The sequence below is a fragment of the Hypanus sabinus genome, chromosome 6, assembly GCF_030144855.1.
Source record: "Hypanus sabinus isolate sHypSab1 chromosome 6, sHypSab1.hap1, whole genome shotgun sequence".
Classification (NCBI taxonomy): Eukaryota; Metazoa; Chordata; class Chondrichthyes; order Myliobatiformes; family Dasyatidae; genus Hypanus; species Hypanus sabinus.
Window position 1 is genome coordinate 12,032,528 of NC_082711.1, and position 18,760 is coordinate 12,051,287.

The 18,760-nt window shown below is 41.6% G+C and overlaps 1 protein-coding gene across 8 annotated transcripts in view; it reads left to right on the forward strand.

The window, feature by feature from the left end:
- The window catches only part of dlec1 (DLEC1 cilia and flagella associated protein), a 209,625-nt gene that overhangs the window by 85,165 nt on the left and 105,700 nt on the right, over window positions 1–18,760 (forward strand). For all 8 annotated transcript variants that reach the window (XR_009512561.1, XM_059971719.1, XM_059971722.1 and 5 more), the window contains 5 exons: window positions 1,842–2,004; window positions 4,344–4,536; window positions 9,427–9,512; window positions 10,874–11,048; window positions 17,414–17,507. Coding sequence is in view for 7 of the 8 variants with exons in the window: in XM_059971719.1 (XP_059827702.1) it covers window positions 1,842–2,004; window positions 4,344–4,536; window positions 9,427–9,512; window positions 10,874–11,048; window positions 17,414–17,507 (711 nt within the window). In the remaining variant the exon portion in view is untranslated. The remainder of the gene's footprint in view (window positions 1–1,841; window positions 2,005–4,343; window positions 4,537–9,426; window positions 9,513–10,873; window positions 11,049–17,413; window positions 17,508–18,760) is intronic.

Genomic DNA, 18,760 nt, shown 5'->3' on the forward strand with positions numbered 1-18,760 from the left:
TTTCTTTCTTCAGCCTCTCTCCCTTCTTGAAGAGTAGAGTGACATTTGCAATTTTTCAGTCTTCCAAAACTATTCTAGAATCTAGTGATTCTTGAAAAGTCATTACTAATGCCTCCACAATCTCTTCAGCCTCCTCCTTCAGAACTCTGGGGTGTACACCATCTGGTCCAGGTGACTTCCCTACCTTTTAGACCTTTCAGTTTCCTAAGAACCTTCACTCTAATCCTCGTGAAAGACTGGTGTCCTATCCGGGGGCGGGAGGGGGAGTCTCGTACTCTCAGTAGCTTCACACCACGGAAACTGGCATAAGCACCGGCCTGATGAGCCTATAAGGCTTGGGACAGACTTAACTTTTTTCTCTCTAGTAATGGTAGCTTAACACACCTCGTAACCCCTGACATCTAGAACTTGTTGGAAGAACTCAGCCTGTCGCCCGGTTCAAATATGGCCCAAGTGCGGAGTGAGAGACACTGAAGCAGATTGATAGTTCACAGACTTTAATGCAAACAGTGTTAAAAGAAAAAGAAAGCAATACATGCTGGGTCAAACAGGGTCATTAACTCTCTCAAATGGAAAACAAAGCCTACACTGCGGCTGAAAAGAACTAAGAATAAAACAAATACCGCTAGTCTTCAGAGTCAGTTGACTCAACAGTCCAATTTCTCAGGCAAAGCCGACTGCAAACAGACAGTGAAACATTGCTATGCTGTGTCCAAGTCTTGACAAACACTACGACAGAATGAATGGAGTTAAATACTATCACAGTGAAATAGTAAGCTGACATGTTCATATTCATGAACGCAATTGCTGAATCTGCTGCGCTGCCGAATCCCGTGGTTGTGACACAGCCAGTCAGGCAACAGGTACTGATTACTTTGCATTTCTACTGATGACAGAGAAGGACATGGAGGATAGTGACATCAGGGAAGAGTATGCCTTTTCCATCAGCTCAGTTACTGCATTGAAATGAATGGGGTTGCAGTACCGGGGAGATATAATAGCAACATTTGACTCATTTAAATAGGTGCATGTATAGGCAAGGAATGGAGAGGCATAGAGCATGTGGGGGCAGACACCATGTTTGACACATACACTCTATGTATGTGGGTCAACCTGTATCTGATTTCCACGTCTTTCTGATACTACAGGAAGATGTGTCCTGAGCCTTATAGGCTATTTCATTTTCATCCATAGAAATAGTAAGCTGACATGTTCATATTCACGAATGCAATTGCCGAATCTGCTGCGCTGCCGAATCCCGTGGTTAGCATCTATTTCATCCACAGAGAGGCTAGTATATGAAATGAGCTACTAGAGGAAGTGGTTGAAGGAGGTCCATTAACGACATTTAAAAAAACACTTGGATGGGAAAGCTTTGGAGGGCCAAATATGGGCAAATTGAACAGCTCAGATGGAAACTTTGGTTGGCATGGCAAAGACAAACAATATAAATACTTGCACATATTTTTTCCATCAACTCAGATACCCCATGCAAATAAATGGGATTGTGTAACCTATGCCAGCTATCTGTAAAGTTGAGGGATTGGATATCACAAACCTGCTACTGTGCTACCCAAGACATTTTCAGGGTCATCTTCAGGAACATTCAAAAACACTTTGAAGGCCTGTATGCGGTATATGTCAAAGGGCCTTCAAAACATTCTGGGTTTCAGGAACAATCACCTGAGCTGCATTCTCCAAACGTGACCCACTGGGTGTCAAGAGATATGGTAGGCAGTGAGACCTCCAACTTGATTAGTGTAGCCATGAGAAACACATAATCATGTGTAGCTGGATCAAGCACATGTTATTCCTCTGCTTAATTCCTTTTGTTACCACAGGCACCGGTCAGCAAGTTGCTTTACATTTCATCTCTATCAGTGGTGGGGAAAGCATGCCTGCCCTGGGAGAATGCAGAGACATAACAGCAGAGCATTTTGTTTGCTTTGAAGCAACAAACCCACACGTTTATTCTCAGAAGGTGCTCACCCTCCGCAATGCTACGTAAGTACTGTGGTTTTACCTTGTATAGAGTGGTTAGATGTTGGGAAGCTTGGTCCCTGTACTACTAGAGACTCCTTGGTTGTCGCAGTAAGAGAGAACTGAGACACAAGAAACTACAAACTGCAGAATCTGGAGAAATTAAACTAGTTGCTGGAAAACTCAGTGGGTCAAGCAACATCTGTGGAGGCAAAAACCTGCATTAGGATTGAGATATTAGTGGGAAGACAGAATCAAGGATCAACCTGATGCCACAGATGACTATGGTGGCCTAGTCAGGCGGAATACTTAAAGTGGAGGTTGATAGGTTCTTTATTAGTAAGGGCATCCAAAGCTCATGGGGAGAAGGCAGGAGAATGTTGTTGAGAGGGATAATAAATGAGTCATGATGGAATGGTGGAACAGACTCCATGAGCCAGATGGCCCAAATCTGCTCCTATGTCTTATAGTCATAAAGCTGATTCACAATAAATATTTACATTTATCAGGACTTTGCTGTGATGCATTGGTCTTCATGCAACACGCAACAAAAAAACAACATTCAACAATAGTATATAATGAAGAATTATATAAAATAGTTAGAAGCACTGGTATGAAATAAAATGTGCATTGTATGTAAGTACCAGCATGTATTTACAATGTAAACAGCATTATTAAAAAGTGGTTTAAAGTGTTTGCAGTGATGGGGGTAATAGATAGAGAAGAATGGGATACCTAGCTGGAATGGTTGATCAGATTAATTATCTGAGGGTAGACACTACTAAGATGGGATCTTTTGGAAAAGGCATTTTGCAGGGTGGGTAGTGTCCACAGTGATTTTTTTCTGTGCACTTCTTTGTCCTGGACACATGCAAGCCAATATAAATAAGTGAGCAGGATTGGTGAGACAGAAGTTGGCAGGTTCCACCTTACTGAGTGGTATATTGGCCTGGAATTATTCTGAAGAGATTCGAGTATAAATTGACCCACAAGAACTTATCTCAATTGTTTGTGGCTACTACTGAGATGTGCTCATCAAGTCCACTCACTTACAGACCAAAGCAGCGATACAACACCACCACGAGGCTAGGCTTGTACAGCTCTGCCATCATCTCTCCTTCCTCTTGTCCTTTGTACACCCACCCTTAATAACGTGGGGACTTGGGGTGTAATGGTAAGTTGATGGTAATGCACGAGAGAATGGGTTACAGAGAAATAAAGTGGAGAATGGGATTGATGGATTTGCTCTAAGAACTGACATGGAAGGATGAATGGCCCTCTTGTAGGGAAATATGGTGACAGAATTGATGTACCATCGATAACTCTAGGAAACTGGAAGTGAACGATTGGCTTTTATTAACAGCGAAAAGGGAGCGCGACATCGCGGAGACTGAGGGAGGAACAGTGCCTCAATCACCTTTATACAGGGGTCTGTGGGAGGAGCCACAGGAGCAGTCAGCAGATGGGTGTATCCAGACAGGTATACATAGTTTACCACAAGAATATAATGTCCTTTTCTAACGTCCACACATAATTGCTCTTGAGGAGCAGCTGGTAAACTGCTTTCTTAAATCACTGCAGTCCTTCTGAAGTTAGCCCCATGGTGTTGGTAAGAATGCCTGGTACACATTGGCAGGTTGATTGTGTCAGCTTTAGCGTTGTGGGTGTGGGATTATGTCAGCCAGACCACATTATCCCAAGGCTCCTGTGTTTTTCTTTTGAATTGTTTCTGGAGTTATAAAACATAACAGATACGATAAATGCAACCAGGCTTTTTGCACTGAGGTTGGGTGAGACTAGAACTAGATGTCACAGGTTAAGGGTGAAAGGTGAAATGTTTAAGGGGAAGCTGAGGAGGAAAGTCTTCACTGAGGGTGATGTGAGTGTGAACCAAGTTGCCGATGGAAGTGGTGGAGGCCGTTTTGATTTCGGCACTTAAGAGAAGTTTGGATAAGTAGGTGGATGGCAAGGATATCAAGGGATATGGTGGACTAGGCAGAATAACATCATCATGGACTAGATGGGCCAGAGGGCTGGTTCCTATGCTGTAGTGCTCTGACTAGGAATCTAAAAAGAGCTGAATGTCCTCTCACAATATAAAACCTGCCTGCCAATCCACTCAAAACTTGCATGATAAAAACCTGACACACTGGCCCACAGAAATCCGGCTTTGTTTAAATGGCGGAGAATTCATTTTAAGTTTGCATACCTTGTCAGTACAGGTGAGTATCTTGATATCATTGTCACGGGATTTGTTTTGGATCAGGTGATTTAGTGTTACTAAATCATCTTGCAGCAACAAAGAGAGTTCTATTTGCTTACACAAAGATTTTATAGATCCTGTATTCTGCCCTTGTTTGCAGTCATGTGAATCTTCCCTTTTGTTGGCAAATACTTAAACCAAATCTGATGTGTGCTATTTCTGGAGAGTCAATTGATCACAGTAACATGGAATACAATCCAGACCTAAAATCGGCTTTTCACATCTGCCCGGAGGATGGGGACTTGGAGCCCCACCACGACCATGAGTTCATCATCACTTACTTCCCACAAGAGGTGAGATGTGTTTGCCTTTAGATCTAAGCTTTCCAAATTGCTGTCTGTCGTAATACCAGCCTTGCCAACATTTCCCTGATCACTGTGGCTTTCCCCTAAAAATTAGATTGTAGGGATCGGAAACATCATGTTTCAGGGTGGCAATAGTATACTTCTACAGGTAGACTATGAAAGTTCAAAGTACATTTATTAAGGTATGTATACACTGTGGCCACTTTATTATGTACATCATGTACGTCTTGGTTTCACACCATTCTCTGTGAACTCCAGAGAATGTTGTGCTTGAAGATCCCAGGAGGTCAGCAGTTTCATAGAACCAATCTGTTTATCACCAACAATCATTCCACAGACAAAGTCACTTGGATCATATTTCTAGCCCATTGTGATTTTCAGTCCGAACAACAACTGAACCTCTTGGCTACATCTGCATGCTTTTGTGTATTAAGTTGCTGCCACATGATTGTCTGAAACGAGCAGGAAACAGGTGTACCTAATAAAGTGACCACTGAGTTGTATATCATCATAGAGTGGTGCGAGAAAGTTTGTGAACACTGTAAAATATTCTCTATTTCTGCATAAATATGACCTGTGTGATCAGATCTTCACACAAGTCCTAAATCTTGATGAAGAGAAACCAATTGAATAAATAAAAATAAAAAAATATAAAAACATTAAGTACATGTAAGTACATGTTCAGCACAGCTTTGTGGGCTGAAGGGCCTGTATTGTGCTATAGGTTTTCTATGTTCTATTATACTTATTCATTTATTTATTGAGAAAATTAATCCAATATTACATGTATTTGTTGGAAAAAGTATGTGAATCTTTGCTTTCAATAACTGGTGTGACACCATTGTACAGTAATAACTTAAAACATTCCCGGTAACTGTTAATCAGTCCTGCTCGTGCTTGGAGGAATTTTAGGCCATTCCACCTTTTTTTTAAAAAAAAACTGCTTCTCTCTGGGACGTTGGTGGGCTTCATTGCGTGAACTGCTTGCTTCAGGTCCTTCCACAACATTTTCTATAGGATTAAGATCAGGATTTTAACTCGGCCATTCCAAAACACGAACTTTCTTCTTCTTAATCCATGTTGTTGTTGATTTACTCTTGTTTTTCGGAACATTGTCTTGTTACATTATTCAACTTCTACTAAGCTTCAGGTGATGGATTGCTACCCTGACGTTCTCCTATAAAGTGTCTTGAAACAATTTTGAACTCATTGTTCCCTCAACAATTGCAAACTGTCCAGGCCCTGAGACAGCAAAGCAGCCCCAAACCATAATGCTCCTTCTGCCTACTTCACAGTTGGAATGAAGCTTGGTGTCGGTGTGCAGTGCCTTTTTCCTCCAAACATAGCAATGTCAGTAACCTGACTTTGTGTGTCTTTTTTATAGGGCAGGGCACCTCCACGACCTACACCTCCAATCTCATCTGATTGATTGGAATATCTGACTCCAAATAGCTTTTGTAGATGGCGTTACCCCAGAGGTTCACATTCTTTTTCCAACAAATGAATATAATATTGGATAATTTTCTCAATAAATAAATGAAGTATAATGTTCTTTGTGTTATTAATTTAATTGGGTTCTCTTTATCTAGATGTAGGACTTGTGTAAAGATCTGATCACATTTTAGGTTATTTTAAGCAGAAATAGAGATAATTCTACAGGGTTCCTGTACTTTAGCACCACTGTGTGCTATCCTGAGATACATAGTCTTGCTGGTATTCACAGTAAAGAGAAATAGAATAAAATCAGTGAAAATCTACACACAAAGACTTACAAACCAATGTGAAAAAAGACGAGCTGTAAATACAAAAATAATAATAATAACTGAGTAAGTAATGAAAAATACTGAGAACAAGAGTTGTGGGGTCCTTAAGACCATAAGATACAGGAGTAGAATGAGGCCATTTGGCTCATCAAGACTGCTCCACCATTTTATCATGGCTGATCCAATTTTCCTCTCGGCCCCAATCTCCTGCCTTCTCTACATATACCTTCATACCGTGACCAATCAGTACTCTATTCATCATGGCATTGGCTTCGTGAATGAAGATTTAGGAAGAGGGGTGTCCACGTCTGCAAGGGAAATGGCCGTAGACGTGGGCGTGTCCTTCAGCCTGCGCAATGGTTTTTTTAAGGTGAAGTGCAGTGTGCGTGGTACTGGCCCCACCCTTTACACCCGGGATTCATCTGCCATAGCCTTGTAAGCTGGGATGGTGACAGCGAGGTCCTTGGGTCGTAGGTGTTACGTCGGAGTGTCCTTTTCCTAGGTGGATGGCAAACCTCATCTTCCCAGGTTTGGAGTCAGAGTAGTCTTTCTGTTAGGCTGGCTTCCAACCAAGGCTAACGAGCCCTGCTTACCCATCCAGTTATACCGCTGGACACTCGGTCGCGCCATGATGTAGCAAGCTCAGTGGAAACGGGGTGGGGGGGGGGGTGCACTGACAAGAAGGTGTTGCTATGGACCCAGTAGTGTAGGAGAGGCCATTTGCAGTGGCCTCCTGCCTAGCAAGCCAGACAGTGACCACACGTCGATCACTACACCAGGAAAGGAGAGGCGATCTATTGCGCGTGCACTTTCCCTGGGTGAGCGGGATATCAGGCCAGGACTTCACCCGCCCCCCCCCCCCCAATACTCTATTAACCTCTGCCTTAAATATATATAAAGGCATAGCATCCACAGCTGTCTATAGCAAAGAATTCCACAGATTCACCACTCTCTGACTAAAAAAATTCCTCATTCCATTCTAAAAAGACAGCCTTCTATTCCGAGGCTCTGCCTTCTGGTCTTAAACTCTCCCACCATAGGAAACATCCTCTCCTCATCCACTCTAGCAAGCCCTTTCACCATTCGATAGGTTTCCATAAAGTCACCCCTCGTTCTTCTGAATTTTAGTGGATTCAGGCCCAGAGCCATCTAAAGCTCTTCATATGACAAGCCATTCAATGCTGGAATCATTTTTGTAAACCTCCTTTGAACCATCGCCAGTTTCAGCATATCCTTTCTAAGAAAGGGGGCCCAGAAATGCACACAGTTCTGCGAGTGATGCCTCAGTGCTTTATGAAGTGTCAACATTACATCCTTTCTTTTAAATATTAGTCCTCTTGATATGCATGCTAACATTACATTTGCCTTCCTCACCACAGACTCAACCTACAAATTAACCTGTAGGGAATCCTGAACAAGGACCTCCAAGTCCCTTTGCACCTCAGCTTTTTGTATTTTCTCTCCATTTAGAAACCATTTCATTTCATCTATCAAAATTCATGACCATACACTTCCCGGCACTGCATTCCATCTGCCATTTCTTTGCCCACTCTCCTAATCTGTTTGATTTCTTCTGTAGCCTCTCTACTTTCTCCAAACTACCCCCCCCCACCTATCTTCATATCATTTACAAAACTTGCAACAAAACCATTAATTCCATCACTCAAATCATTCACATATAATGTAAAAAAGTATATCTCAGCAAAAACACCTGTGGAACACCACTAGTCACTGGCAGCCAGCCAAAAAGGCTCCATTTATTCCCATTCTTTACCTCCTGCCCATCTTGGATTTTCACAAGGGTTTTGACAAGCTGCCACACGAGGCTGTGTCACAAGCTACAAGCCCATGGTATTACAGGAGAAATTCTAGCATGGGTACAGCAGTGGCTGACTGGCAGGAGTATTGTGAGCAGTTTTGGTCCCCTTATCTTAGAAAGGATATACCAAAACTGGAGAGGGTTCAAAGGAGGTTCATGAAAATGATTCCAGGATTCCTCAAACTTTCTATCATCCTTGTTCCTATCTAAGAGTCTCTTAAATGTCTCCAATATATCTGCCTCCACCACTGTCCTTGGCAGGGCATTCCATGCACTCTCTATGTAGAAAAGCTACATTGGACATCCACCCATCCTCTCCTTAACTTTCTTCCAGACAGTCATTTATTGATTCCTGCTCATTCCAATAAGGAAGGTAAAGAAATCCTGCCCATTATCTGTTCTTCTCTGCTTTCCAGCTCTTACAGTTGGTTTGTATGAAATCTCTCTCAATTTGTTATTCTTCCCTTCCATTCCACCAACTGTGTTGCTTTGCCAATGACATCAGCTCCCCCCAGTGAGGCAGAAGCTTGGAGTTATTTCATAATCCAGATAGACATTCAAGAGAATGCCATCTTTTACATGAGGTGTTGAACTGCAGATTTGACAGCAAGAACAACATAGAACAGCACAGGATGTTCTTTAGCCCATACTGTCTGTGCCAACCTCAATGCCAATTTAAATGGTGCTTTTGTCTTCATATTCCTTTGTTCCCTGCTTAAATGCCTCTTAAACGCAAGTTCAATTTTATTGTCTTTTGACCGTACACATGAATACCACAAAATAAAGCAATATTCCTCAAACAAGGAGCACAACACAGTACATATAACTCACACACTACGCATAAAGTAATATTATCACAGCTAAATTAACATATAATAAGGTGAATTTATGACAAGTTTTAAAAAGTAAACAGTTTAACACTACTGGTTCTTCATACGTGGTGAGACCTGGGTGTTGGCAGGGAAGTCGGTAGTCTCACGGCCTGGGGGAAGAAGCTGTTTCCCTTAACGGGCCTCATCCTTCGTATTGGCATCCACCACCACCTCTGGCAGCACATTTCAGATCTCTATCATTCTCTGTAAAATAAATTTATCTTGTAAATCTTTTAACCTGCCTCCTCTCACCTTAAAACTATGCCCACTCTTATTTGACAAGATAAGTAATACAAGCTCAGTAATGTTTTAGAAAGATCATCTGAAGCAGAAATGTTGAATGGATTTTTCATTTTGCAGCAATGACAAACCTTCATGTCTTCTGCTCAATCTCCATTTTTACTGCTCTTATCTCCTTCCTCAGCTGAAAGAATATCACAGTGTGTTTTACCTTGTCCTGTGTGACATTCCTGAATCCGCAAATGGCAATGAATGTAACGCTGGTGCTAGGTAAGTCACTTCCAAGGGATTCATCCCAGCACTCCTACACTGGCCGGTAAGGTGTACTTCCACCATTTGGACCTGAAGTCAGAGGGATGTTCTGGGGAAAATAATAAGGGATAATGTCGATGCTGTGAATTTGAAGGGGTTGCATGAAAGTTCATTTGGGTGGATAGATAGGCTCGAAGGGCTAATAAGTTAACCTCTACTATGTTCAGAATCAGGTTTATTATCACCGGCATGTGATGTGAAATTTGTTAACTTAGCAGCAGCAGTTCAATGCAACACATAACCTAGCAGAGAAAAAATAATAAACAAGTAAATCAATTATATATTGAATTAATTATTAAAAAATGTGCAAAAACAGAAATGCAGTATATTTTTGAAGTGAGGTAGTATCCAAAGCTTCAAAGTCCATCTAGGAATCAGATGGCAGAGGGGAAGAAGCTGTTCCCGAATCACTGAGTGTGTGCCTTCGGGCTTCTGTGGCTCCTACCTGATGGTAACAGTGAGAAAAGGGCATGCCCTAGGTGCTGGAGGTCCTTAATAATGGACGCTGCCTTTCTGAGACACCGCTCCTTGAAGATGCCCTGGGTACTTTGTAAGCTAGTGCCCAAGATGGAGCTAACTAGATTTATGACCCTCTGAAGCTTCTTTCGGTCCTGTGCATTAGCCCCTCCATACCAGATGGTGATGCAGCCTGTCAGAATGCTCTACATGGTACAACTGTAGAAGTTATTGAGTGTATTTGTTGACGTGCCAAATCTCTTCAAACTCCTAATAAGGTATAGCTGCTGTCTTGCTTTTTTTATAACTACATCGGAATGTTGGGACCAGGTTAGATCCTCAGAGATTTTGACACCCTGGAACTTGATGCTGCTCACTCTCTCCACTTCTGATCCCTCTGAGGATTGGTATGTGTTCCTTCGTCTTACCCTTCCTGAAGTCCACAATCGGCTTTTTCGTCTTACTGATGTTGAGTGCCAGGTTGTTGCTGTGACACCACTCCACTAGTTGGCATATCTCACTCCTGTACACCCTCTCGTCACCACCTGAGATTCTACCAACGATGGTTGTATCATCAGCAAATGTATAGATGGTGTTTGAGCTATGCCTAGCCACGCAGTCATGGGTATATAGAGAGTTAGCAGTGGGCTAAGCACACATCCTGAGGTGCACCAGTGTTGATGGTCAGTGAGGAGCATATGTTATCACCAATCCTCACAGATTGTGGTCTTCTATTAGGAAGTCGAGGATCCAATTGCAGAGGGCGGTACAGAGGCTCAATGTTTCAATGTCAAATAAATAACATCCTCACAGAAAATTCCCCTGATCCAAACTAAAATCTCACTTTTCTTTTTAAATTTCAGGAAAAATAATTTGGAAAGATCTCTAAAAGCCATTTCGGCATCTGTCAGTAATATTATTGCCATGGAGATAGAGGTTAAAGGTTACACTGACCCATTCCAAGTCCTGCTGAAACCTTATGCCATTCTAATCCCGGGTGAGAACTACATGAACATGACTTTGAAAAGGTATTTTCAGGTATGAATAAAACTTAGTTCAGTTATTTTACTTATTGAGATAATTGCACGAAACTACACCACGCAGCAACCACCAAGTTATCCCCCACCTAATCACAGAACAATTTACATTGATCAATTAACCTCCCAAATGGTAAGTGTTTAGACTGTGGGAGGAAACCGGAGCACTTGGAGGACACCCATGCGGTCATGGGGTGAACCTGCAAACTCCTTACAGATAGTGTAGGGAGTTGAACCCGGGGTGCTGGTGCTGTAAAAAGTTGTGCTACTATTCACAGTAAATACAAAAAAACACAATAGAATCAATAAAAGACTGCACGCAAGAAGACAGGCAAACAATCAATGTGCAAAAGAGAATAAACTATGCAAATACAAAAATAAAATAAAATAATAATAAATAAATTATGGTGAGTATCCTTGATAATGGATACATCTTCCCTATGTCATCGCTCTGTGTGGGTGTGCTCAGACCTTTACCTGTACTGGACTGGGCTGTGTCCACTTCCTTTTGTCAGATTTTCCTTTCAAGGATATTGCTGTTTCATACCAGGCTGTGATGCAACCAGTCAGTGTAGCCGCCACCACATACAGAATAATGCCTAGAGACATACTCTTGCTGTTTTCTTGTGTTCTGGATAGTAGAACAGAGAGACTGTAATTATCTGAGTAGGAGGGATAAGAGGAAGATGTTTTCTCCAGGAAGGTGGAGGATTTAGAAAAAATATATGGTGACAAAACGGTAGGTTTAACGCTTTACAGTGCCAGCAATTAGTGGTCAATTCCCGATGCTGTCTGAAGGAGTTTGTTTGTTTTCTCTGTTACTGCATGAGTTTTCTCTGAGTGCTCCAGTTTCCTCCCACCTTTCAAAGACTTATGGATTAGGGTTAGTAAATTGTGGGCTTGCTATGTTGGCACCGGAAGCTTGGCGTCTCTTGTGGGCTGCCCCAACACAATCCTTGGACTGGTCACTGATGCAAATTACACACTTCACTGTATGTTTCGATGTTTTGATATATATGTAATAAATAAAACTAATCTTTTTTTATCTTTAAATCATGACCATAAGTAATAGCAGCAGGTGCCAGGCTACATTCTCCTTGAGCCTGCTCAGAGTCAATGTGACTATCCTTTTTAGCGATGATACTAAACAGATAATTAAAAGTTCACAGTAAATTTATCATCAAACTACATATATGTCACCATATACAATCCTGAGATTCATATTCTTGTGAGCATACTCAGCAAATACAAGAAACGTAATAGAATCAGTGAAAGACTGCACCCAATAGGACAAATAACCAATGTGCAACTGTGTAAATATAAAAGAAAAAGAGGAAATAATAATAACTAAATAATAAATAACTATCAAGAACATGAAATGAAGAGTCCTTGAAAGTGAGTCGTAAACACAAAATACTGCAGATGCTGTGGTCAAAGCAACATGTACAACACGCTGGAGGAACTCAGCAGGTCGGGCAGCACCCGTGGAAACGAACATTCTATGTTTCAGGCTGAGACCCTTTGTCAGGACTGAAGAGGGAGGGTGCAGGGACCCTATAAAGAAGGTAGGGGGAGGGTGGGAAGGAGAAGGCTGGTAGGTGCCAGGTGAAAAACCAATCAGAGGAAAGATCAAGGGTTGGGGGAAGGGAAGCAAGGAGGGGATAGGCAGGAAAGGTGAAGAAGGAATGTATGGGTAGTAGAAGGCGGCAGAATCATGAGGGAAGTGATAGGCAGCTGGAGGAGGAGGCAGAGTTCCGCCACCACCTACTACCCATAGTGTTTTCCCCTTACATTACTACTTCACCTTTCCTCAATTCCCTCCCCCAGCCCTTGATCTTTCCCCTTGCTAGTTTTTCACCTGGCACCTACCAGCCTTCTTCCCACCCTCCCCTCACTCTTTATAGGGTCCCTGCCCCCCCTCCCTCTTCGGTCCTGATGAAGGGTCTCGGCCTGAAACATTGTTCGTTTCCACGGATGCTGCCTGACCTGCTGAGTTCTTCCAGTGTGTTGTGATTGAAAGTGAGTCCATAGGTTGTGGGAACAGTTTAGTGATGGGGCGAATGAAGTTATCCCCACGGGTTCAAGAATATGACTGTTGAGGGGTAATAACTGTTCCTGAACCTGGTGGTGTGCGTCCTGAGGCTCCTTTATCTCAGTACTAAAGGGTAATAGAGAAGGTTGATAAACAGAGACCTTGAGGAAACTGTCTATTGTTCCCAGAAAGTGTCAACAGAGATAGATGGAGTTGTTAAGATGTCTGATAGTATACCTACCATCATAGTTTGGGGCATAGAATATGAATGTTGGGACACTATTTTGTAACTTTGTAAAATGCTGTTTGGACTGCATTTGGAATATTGGGTGCAATTCTGGTTTTTACACTAAAGAAAGGGTATGGCATTGCTGGAGAGAATGCAAAAGAGATTTAACTGAATGTTACCTGGATTATTATAATTGGTTATGGTTGGATAGGCTGGGTACATTTTCCATTCCTGACAGGAAGGGAGCTGAGCAGAGACTTGCTGGAGGTACATTAAATTATAAAAAAAAAACACAGATAGGGTAGAGGTTCAAAACCTATTTTCAGATTATTTTTGTAGGAGCCATGTATCTATTTTCTGTCTGTATTATATTTAGTGGCACATTTATTATGGTAATCTGTCATGTGGGTTGGGACATGGTAGAAGCAAATGAGCATAGTTACATATTCACACTTTGTTAGTTTAGTTTAGTCCAGTTGAGAGAGGCAGTTGGAATGTTTTTATTGCTAATTTAGTTTGACTGCTTAGGTACACTGATTGGGATGCTATTGGAACGCTAACTAGATCACTTCACTTAAATACGTTAGTTTGACCGGTAATTTAGTTGCTTTGCTAATTTGAATGTTATATTGCTAATTTAGTTTTATTTATCACTGCAAGGTCATTTGTCTTTGCTGGTTTCATAATAAGGAACATTTTTCAGTTTTGGAACTTCATTTTGGAAGCGTGTCATACAGTGATGATCTCATGGCTTGGCCTCAGTGGTTTTGGCTTGTTTTAAAGTAATTGTAACATTTATTTATCACATTAATTATCAAATTACATTATTTCATAGTGTGAAATCTGTTGTTTGCATTGACAACCAACAGGACCTAAGGATGTACTGGGGTAGCCTGTAGTGTCATCAGTGCCAAAGTAGCAAGCCCACTACATTCAGCAGAGCATAGTGTACACGCAAGGTTCAGCAGGACATGGCAAGCCTAAGATGTTCAGTAGAAATCTGCAAGGGTACTGCATGACATCTAAAACTCCGACAAATTCTGAAACACTAATGCCCTTGCACAGAAAATCCTACAAAAAGTAATGGATACAGCTCAATCCATCACCGGTAAAGCCCTCCCAACCATTGAACACTAATTCACGGAGTGCTGTCGCAGGAAAGTAGCATCCATCATCAGGGACCCTCTCCACCCAGCTCATGCTCTCTTCCCACTGCTGCCAACACGAAGAAGGAGCAAGAATCTCAGGACTCACACCATGAGGTTCAGGAACAGATATTACCTCTCAACTATCATTGAACTGTTCCTACAACCTCTGGACTCACTTTTAAGGAGTCTTCATCTCATGTTCTCAGTATTTATTGTTTCCTTTTTTCTTTTGTATTGGCACTGTTTGTTGTTTTATACACATTGGTTGGCTATCTTGTTGGGTGTAGTGGTTCAATGATTCTATTATGATTCTTGAATTTGCTGTGTATCGCAGCAAGAAAATGGATCTCAGGGTTATATATGGTGACATATGTACTTCAATAATAAATTTATTTGAACTTTGTACTTTGAAACCAATGTCCACAATGTTCAGCATGCTCACTACATTCAGTGGAGAATAACATACCCATAATCTTCAGCAGAACATCCCGTGGTGCTAGAAAGTTTGTGAACCCTGTAAAATTTTCTGTATTTCTGCATAAGGATTACCTAAATGTGATCAGATCTTCATGGAAGTCCTAAAACTAGATAAAGAGAACCCAAATAAATAAACAACACAAAGAACATTATGGTCCTGCTGAAGCGTTTTGGCCCAAAATGTTGACTCTATTCTTTTTTTCATAGATGCTGCCTGGCCTGCTGAGTTCCTCCAGCATTTTGTATGTGTTGCTCAGATTTCCAGCAACGGCAGATTTTCTTTTGTTTGTGAATATTATACTTGTTCATTTATTTATTGAGAAAAATGATCCAATATTACATGTATTTGTTGGGAAAAAGTATGTGAATCTTTGCTTTCAGTAACGGGTGTAACCCCCTTGTACAGCAGTAACTTCAACCAAACGTTTCTGGTAACTGTTATAATGGCTTGGAGGAATGTTAGGTCTTTCCTCCCTACAAAACTGCTTCAACTCTGTGATGTTGGTGGGCTTTCTAGCAGGAACTGCTTGCTTCAGGTACTTCCACAACATTTCTATAGGATTAAGGTCAGGACTTTAACTTGGCCATTTCAAAACATGTATTTTCTTCTTTTTAAACCATTCTGTTGTTGACTTACTCTTGTCTTTCAGATCATTGTCTTGTTGCATCATCCAACTTCTATTAAGCTTCAGGTGATGGACTGCTACCCTGACATTCTCTTGTAAAACATCTTGATACAGTCTTGAATTCATTGTTCCTGCAATGATTGCAAGTTGTCCAGGCCTGAGGCAGCAAAGCAGCCCCAAACCATGATGCTCCTTCCACCATGCTTCACAGCTGGGATGAAGTTTTGGTGTTAGTGTGCAGCACCCTTTGTCCTCCAAGCACAGCAACGTGCATTTCTGCCAAAAAGTTCAACTTTTGTTTCATCTGTCCACAGAATGTTGTCCCAGAAACATTGTAGAACATCCACATGGTCTTTTGCAAACTTGAGATATGCAGTAAGCTTTTTCTTTTTGGGAGAGCAGTGGTTTCCTCCATGGTGTCCTTCCATGAACACCATTCTTGTTCAGTGTTTTTCTTACAGTGGACATATGAAAAGAGACTTTAGCAAGTTCTAGAGATTCCTTCAGGTCTTTTGCTGTTATGCTTGGCTTTCACCTCCTTCAGCACTACACGTTGTGCTCTTGGTGTGATCCTTGCAGGATGCTCACTCCTAGGGAGAGTAGCAGCAGTGCTGAGTTTCCTCAATTTGCAGACTATTTCTCTTACTGTGGACTGATGAACAATCAGGTCTTTAGAAATGCTTTTGTAGCATTATCCAGCTTTGTGCATCTCTACAATTCTTTTTGTTTTGTTTTGATTGAGACATGGTGCACATAAACAGATCTTTCTTGAGAAGAGCAGACTCTCAGTAACCTGACTGTGTCTTTTTTTTTATATCGGGCAGGGCACCTCTAATCCCATCTCATTGATTAGAACACCTGACTCCAAATAGCTTTTGTCGAAGGCATTACCTCAGAGGTTCACAAACCTCTTCCAACAAATACAATATTGGATCATTTTTTTAAAAAAGTAAATGAACAAGTATGATGTTTTTGTGTTATTGATTTAATTGGGTTCTTTATCTGGTTTTAGGGCTTGTGTGAAGATCTGACCATATTTTAGGTCATATTTATGCAGAATAAGAGAAAATTCAATCGGGTTCACAAACTTCCTAGCACCATTGTAGGAGACCCATGATTTAACTATTTATTTATTGAGATGCAGCACAGAACCGTCCCTTTGAGCCACACCATCCAGCAGCCCCTGATTTAACCCTAGCCTAATCCCAGAACAATTTACAGTAACCAATTCACCTACCAGCCAGTACATCTTTGGACTGTGGGAGGAAAGTGAAGTACCTGCAAAAAACCCACAGAATCATGGGGAGAACGTACAAACTTTTTACAGACAACGGTGGGAAATGAACCCAGGTCACTGGCACTATAAAGCATTGTGTTAACCACTGTGCTACTGTGCCATGTTAGCAGAACATAGGATGACCACAGTGTTCACAGTAGGGGGGAATCAACAACAATATGGCATATGTTTAAGGTGGGGGAAGAAGAAGTTTTAGAGGCTTGTTAAGGGATATATTATTAAATTATTAGTGGTTGGTAACTGGAAGTCATTGCCAGAGAAGGTGGGTGGAGTCAGCTACAATCACTGTTTAAAAGACTTTTAGACACACTCAAATAGACAAGGATAGAAGAATATAGACCTAATGTGAGCAAAAAGGTTAACTTGGACATGGTGAACTGAAAGTCCTGCTTCTGTGCAACTTGAAGGCTGTGAGTCTGGGTCTCAGCATTTGGAGAACTGGAACTAGTAACCCATTAATTCAACCACATGGTTGGTAAAAGCCTGGACTTGTAACAACCTTACTGATATCAAAAGAGTAAAGCATTCTGTTATCGTGTGTGTTGCTTTATCTGTAGATGTGGAACAACAGCAAATCAGCCATCTGCTTTGAGTGGGAGAGTGTGCATGATACTCACATCTTGGAGGTGATACCACCTTGTGGCACAGTAGGTAATGTCATATTATACTCTTCACTAGGGCTGTGATACGTATATGAAACACACACAGTGAAATGCATTGTATGCATCAAATCAGTGAGGATTGTGCGGGGGGCAGCCCGCAAGTGTCGCCACACTTTCAACACCAGCATAGCATGTCCTCAACTCACTAACCCTAATTCATAAGTCTTTTAAATGTGGGATGAAACTGGAGCGCCTGCAGGAAACCCACATGGTCATGGGAGAACTTACAAACTCCTTTAAAAGAGTGGCAGAAATTGAACCCAGGTTGGTGGTACTGTAATAGAATTATGCTAACAATTATGGTTTCCACTCTAGGATGTGATTACACATTCTTAAAGTTCTATAAATAAGGAATGACAGAAAGTGCTGAAGTCATTCATTCAATGGACTGAGTTCTCCAGAGAATTGAGCAACAAACCAGGCTGACACATCAATGCAGTACTGAAGGTTGCCCTGCTCTTTCAGAAATAGTCTGCTTTAATTGAAACATTAACCTTGGTTCTGTGTGCATGCCATCTCTCTTTGTAAGTTTACACTTGGTGACCACTTTGCCAGGTACCTCCTGTGGCCACTGAGTGTATGTTGATAGTCTTCTGCTGCTGTAGCCCATCTGCACACCACTGTTGTAATGCATGGTTATTAGTTACTATCGCTTCCTGTCAGTTTGAACCAGTCCGGCTGTTCTCCTATAACCTCTCTCATTACAAGATCCACAGAACTCCCACTCACAGGATGTTCTTTTTGTTTCTCGCACTATTAGCTGTAAATTCTAGAAACGTGTGAAAATCACAAGAGAACAGCAGTTTCTGAGATACTTAAACCATCCTGTCTGACACCAACAGTCATTTCACAATCAAAGTGACTTAGATCAGATTTTTTCCCCATTCTGATATTTGGTCCAAACAACAAATGAAGCTCTTAACCATATCTGCATGCTTTCATGCATTGAGTTGCTGCCACATGATTGGCTTGTTAAGTAGTTGCATTAATGGGCAGGTGTACAGGTCACAAACATGAGTAAATTGACCAGAATGTTGAAGGAACTCTAGGTCAGGCAGCATCTATGGGAAAAGAGTAAACGGCAGACGTTTTGGGTTGAGACGCTTCATCAGAAATGGAAAGAAAGAGGAAGAGTCAGAGTGGGGGGGGGGTGAAGGAAGAAGTACAAGATGATAGGTGAAACCTGGAGGGGGGGGTGAAGCAAAGAGCTGGGAAGTTGATTGGTGAAAGAGTTAAAGGTTT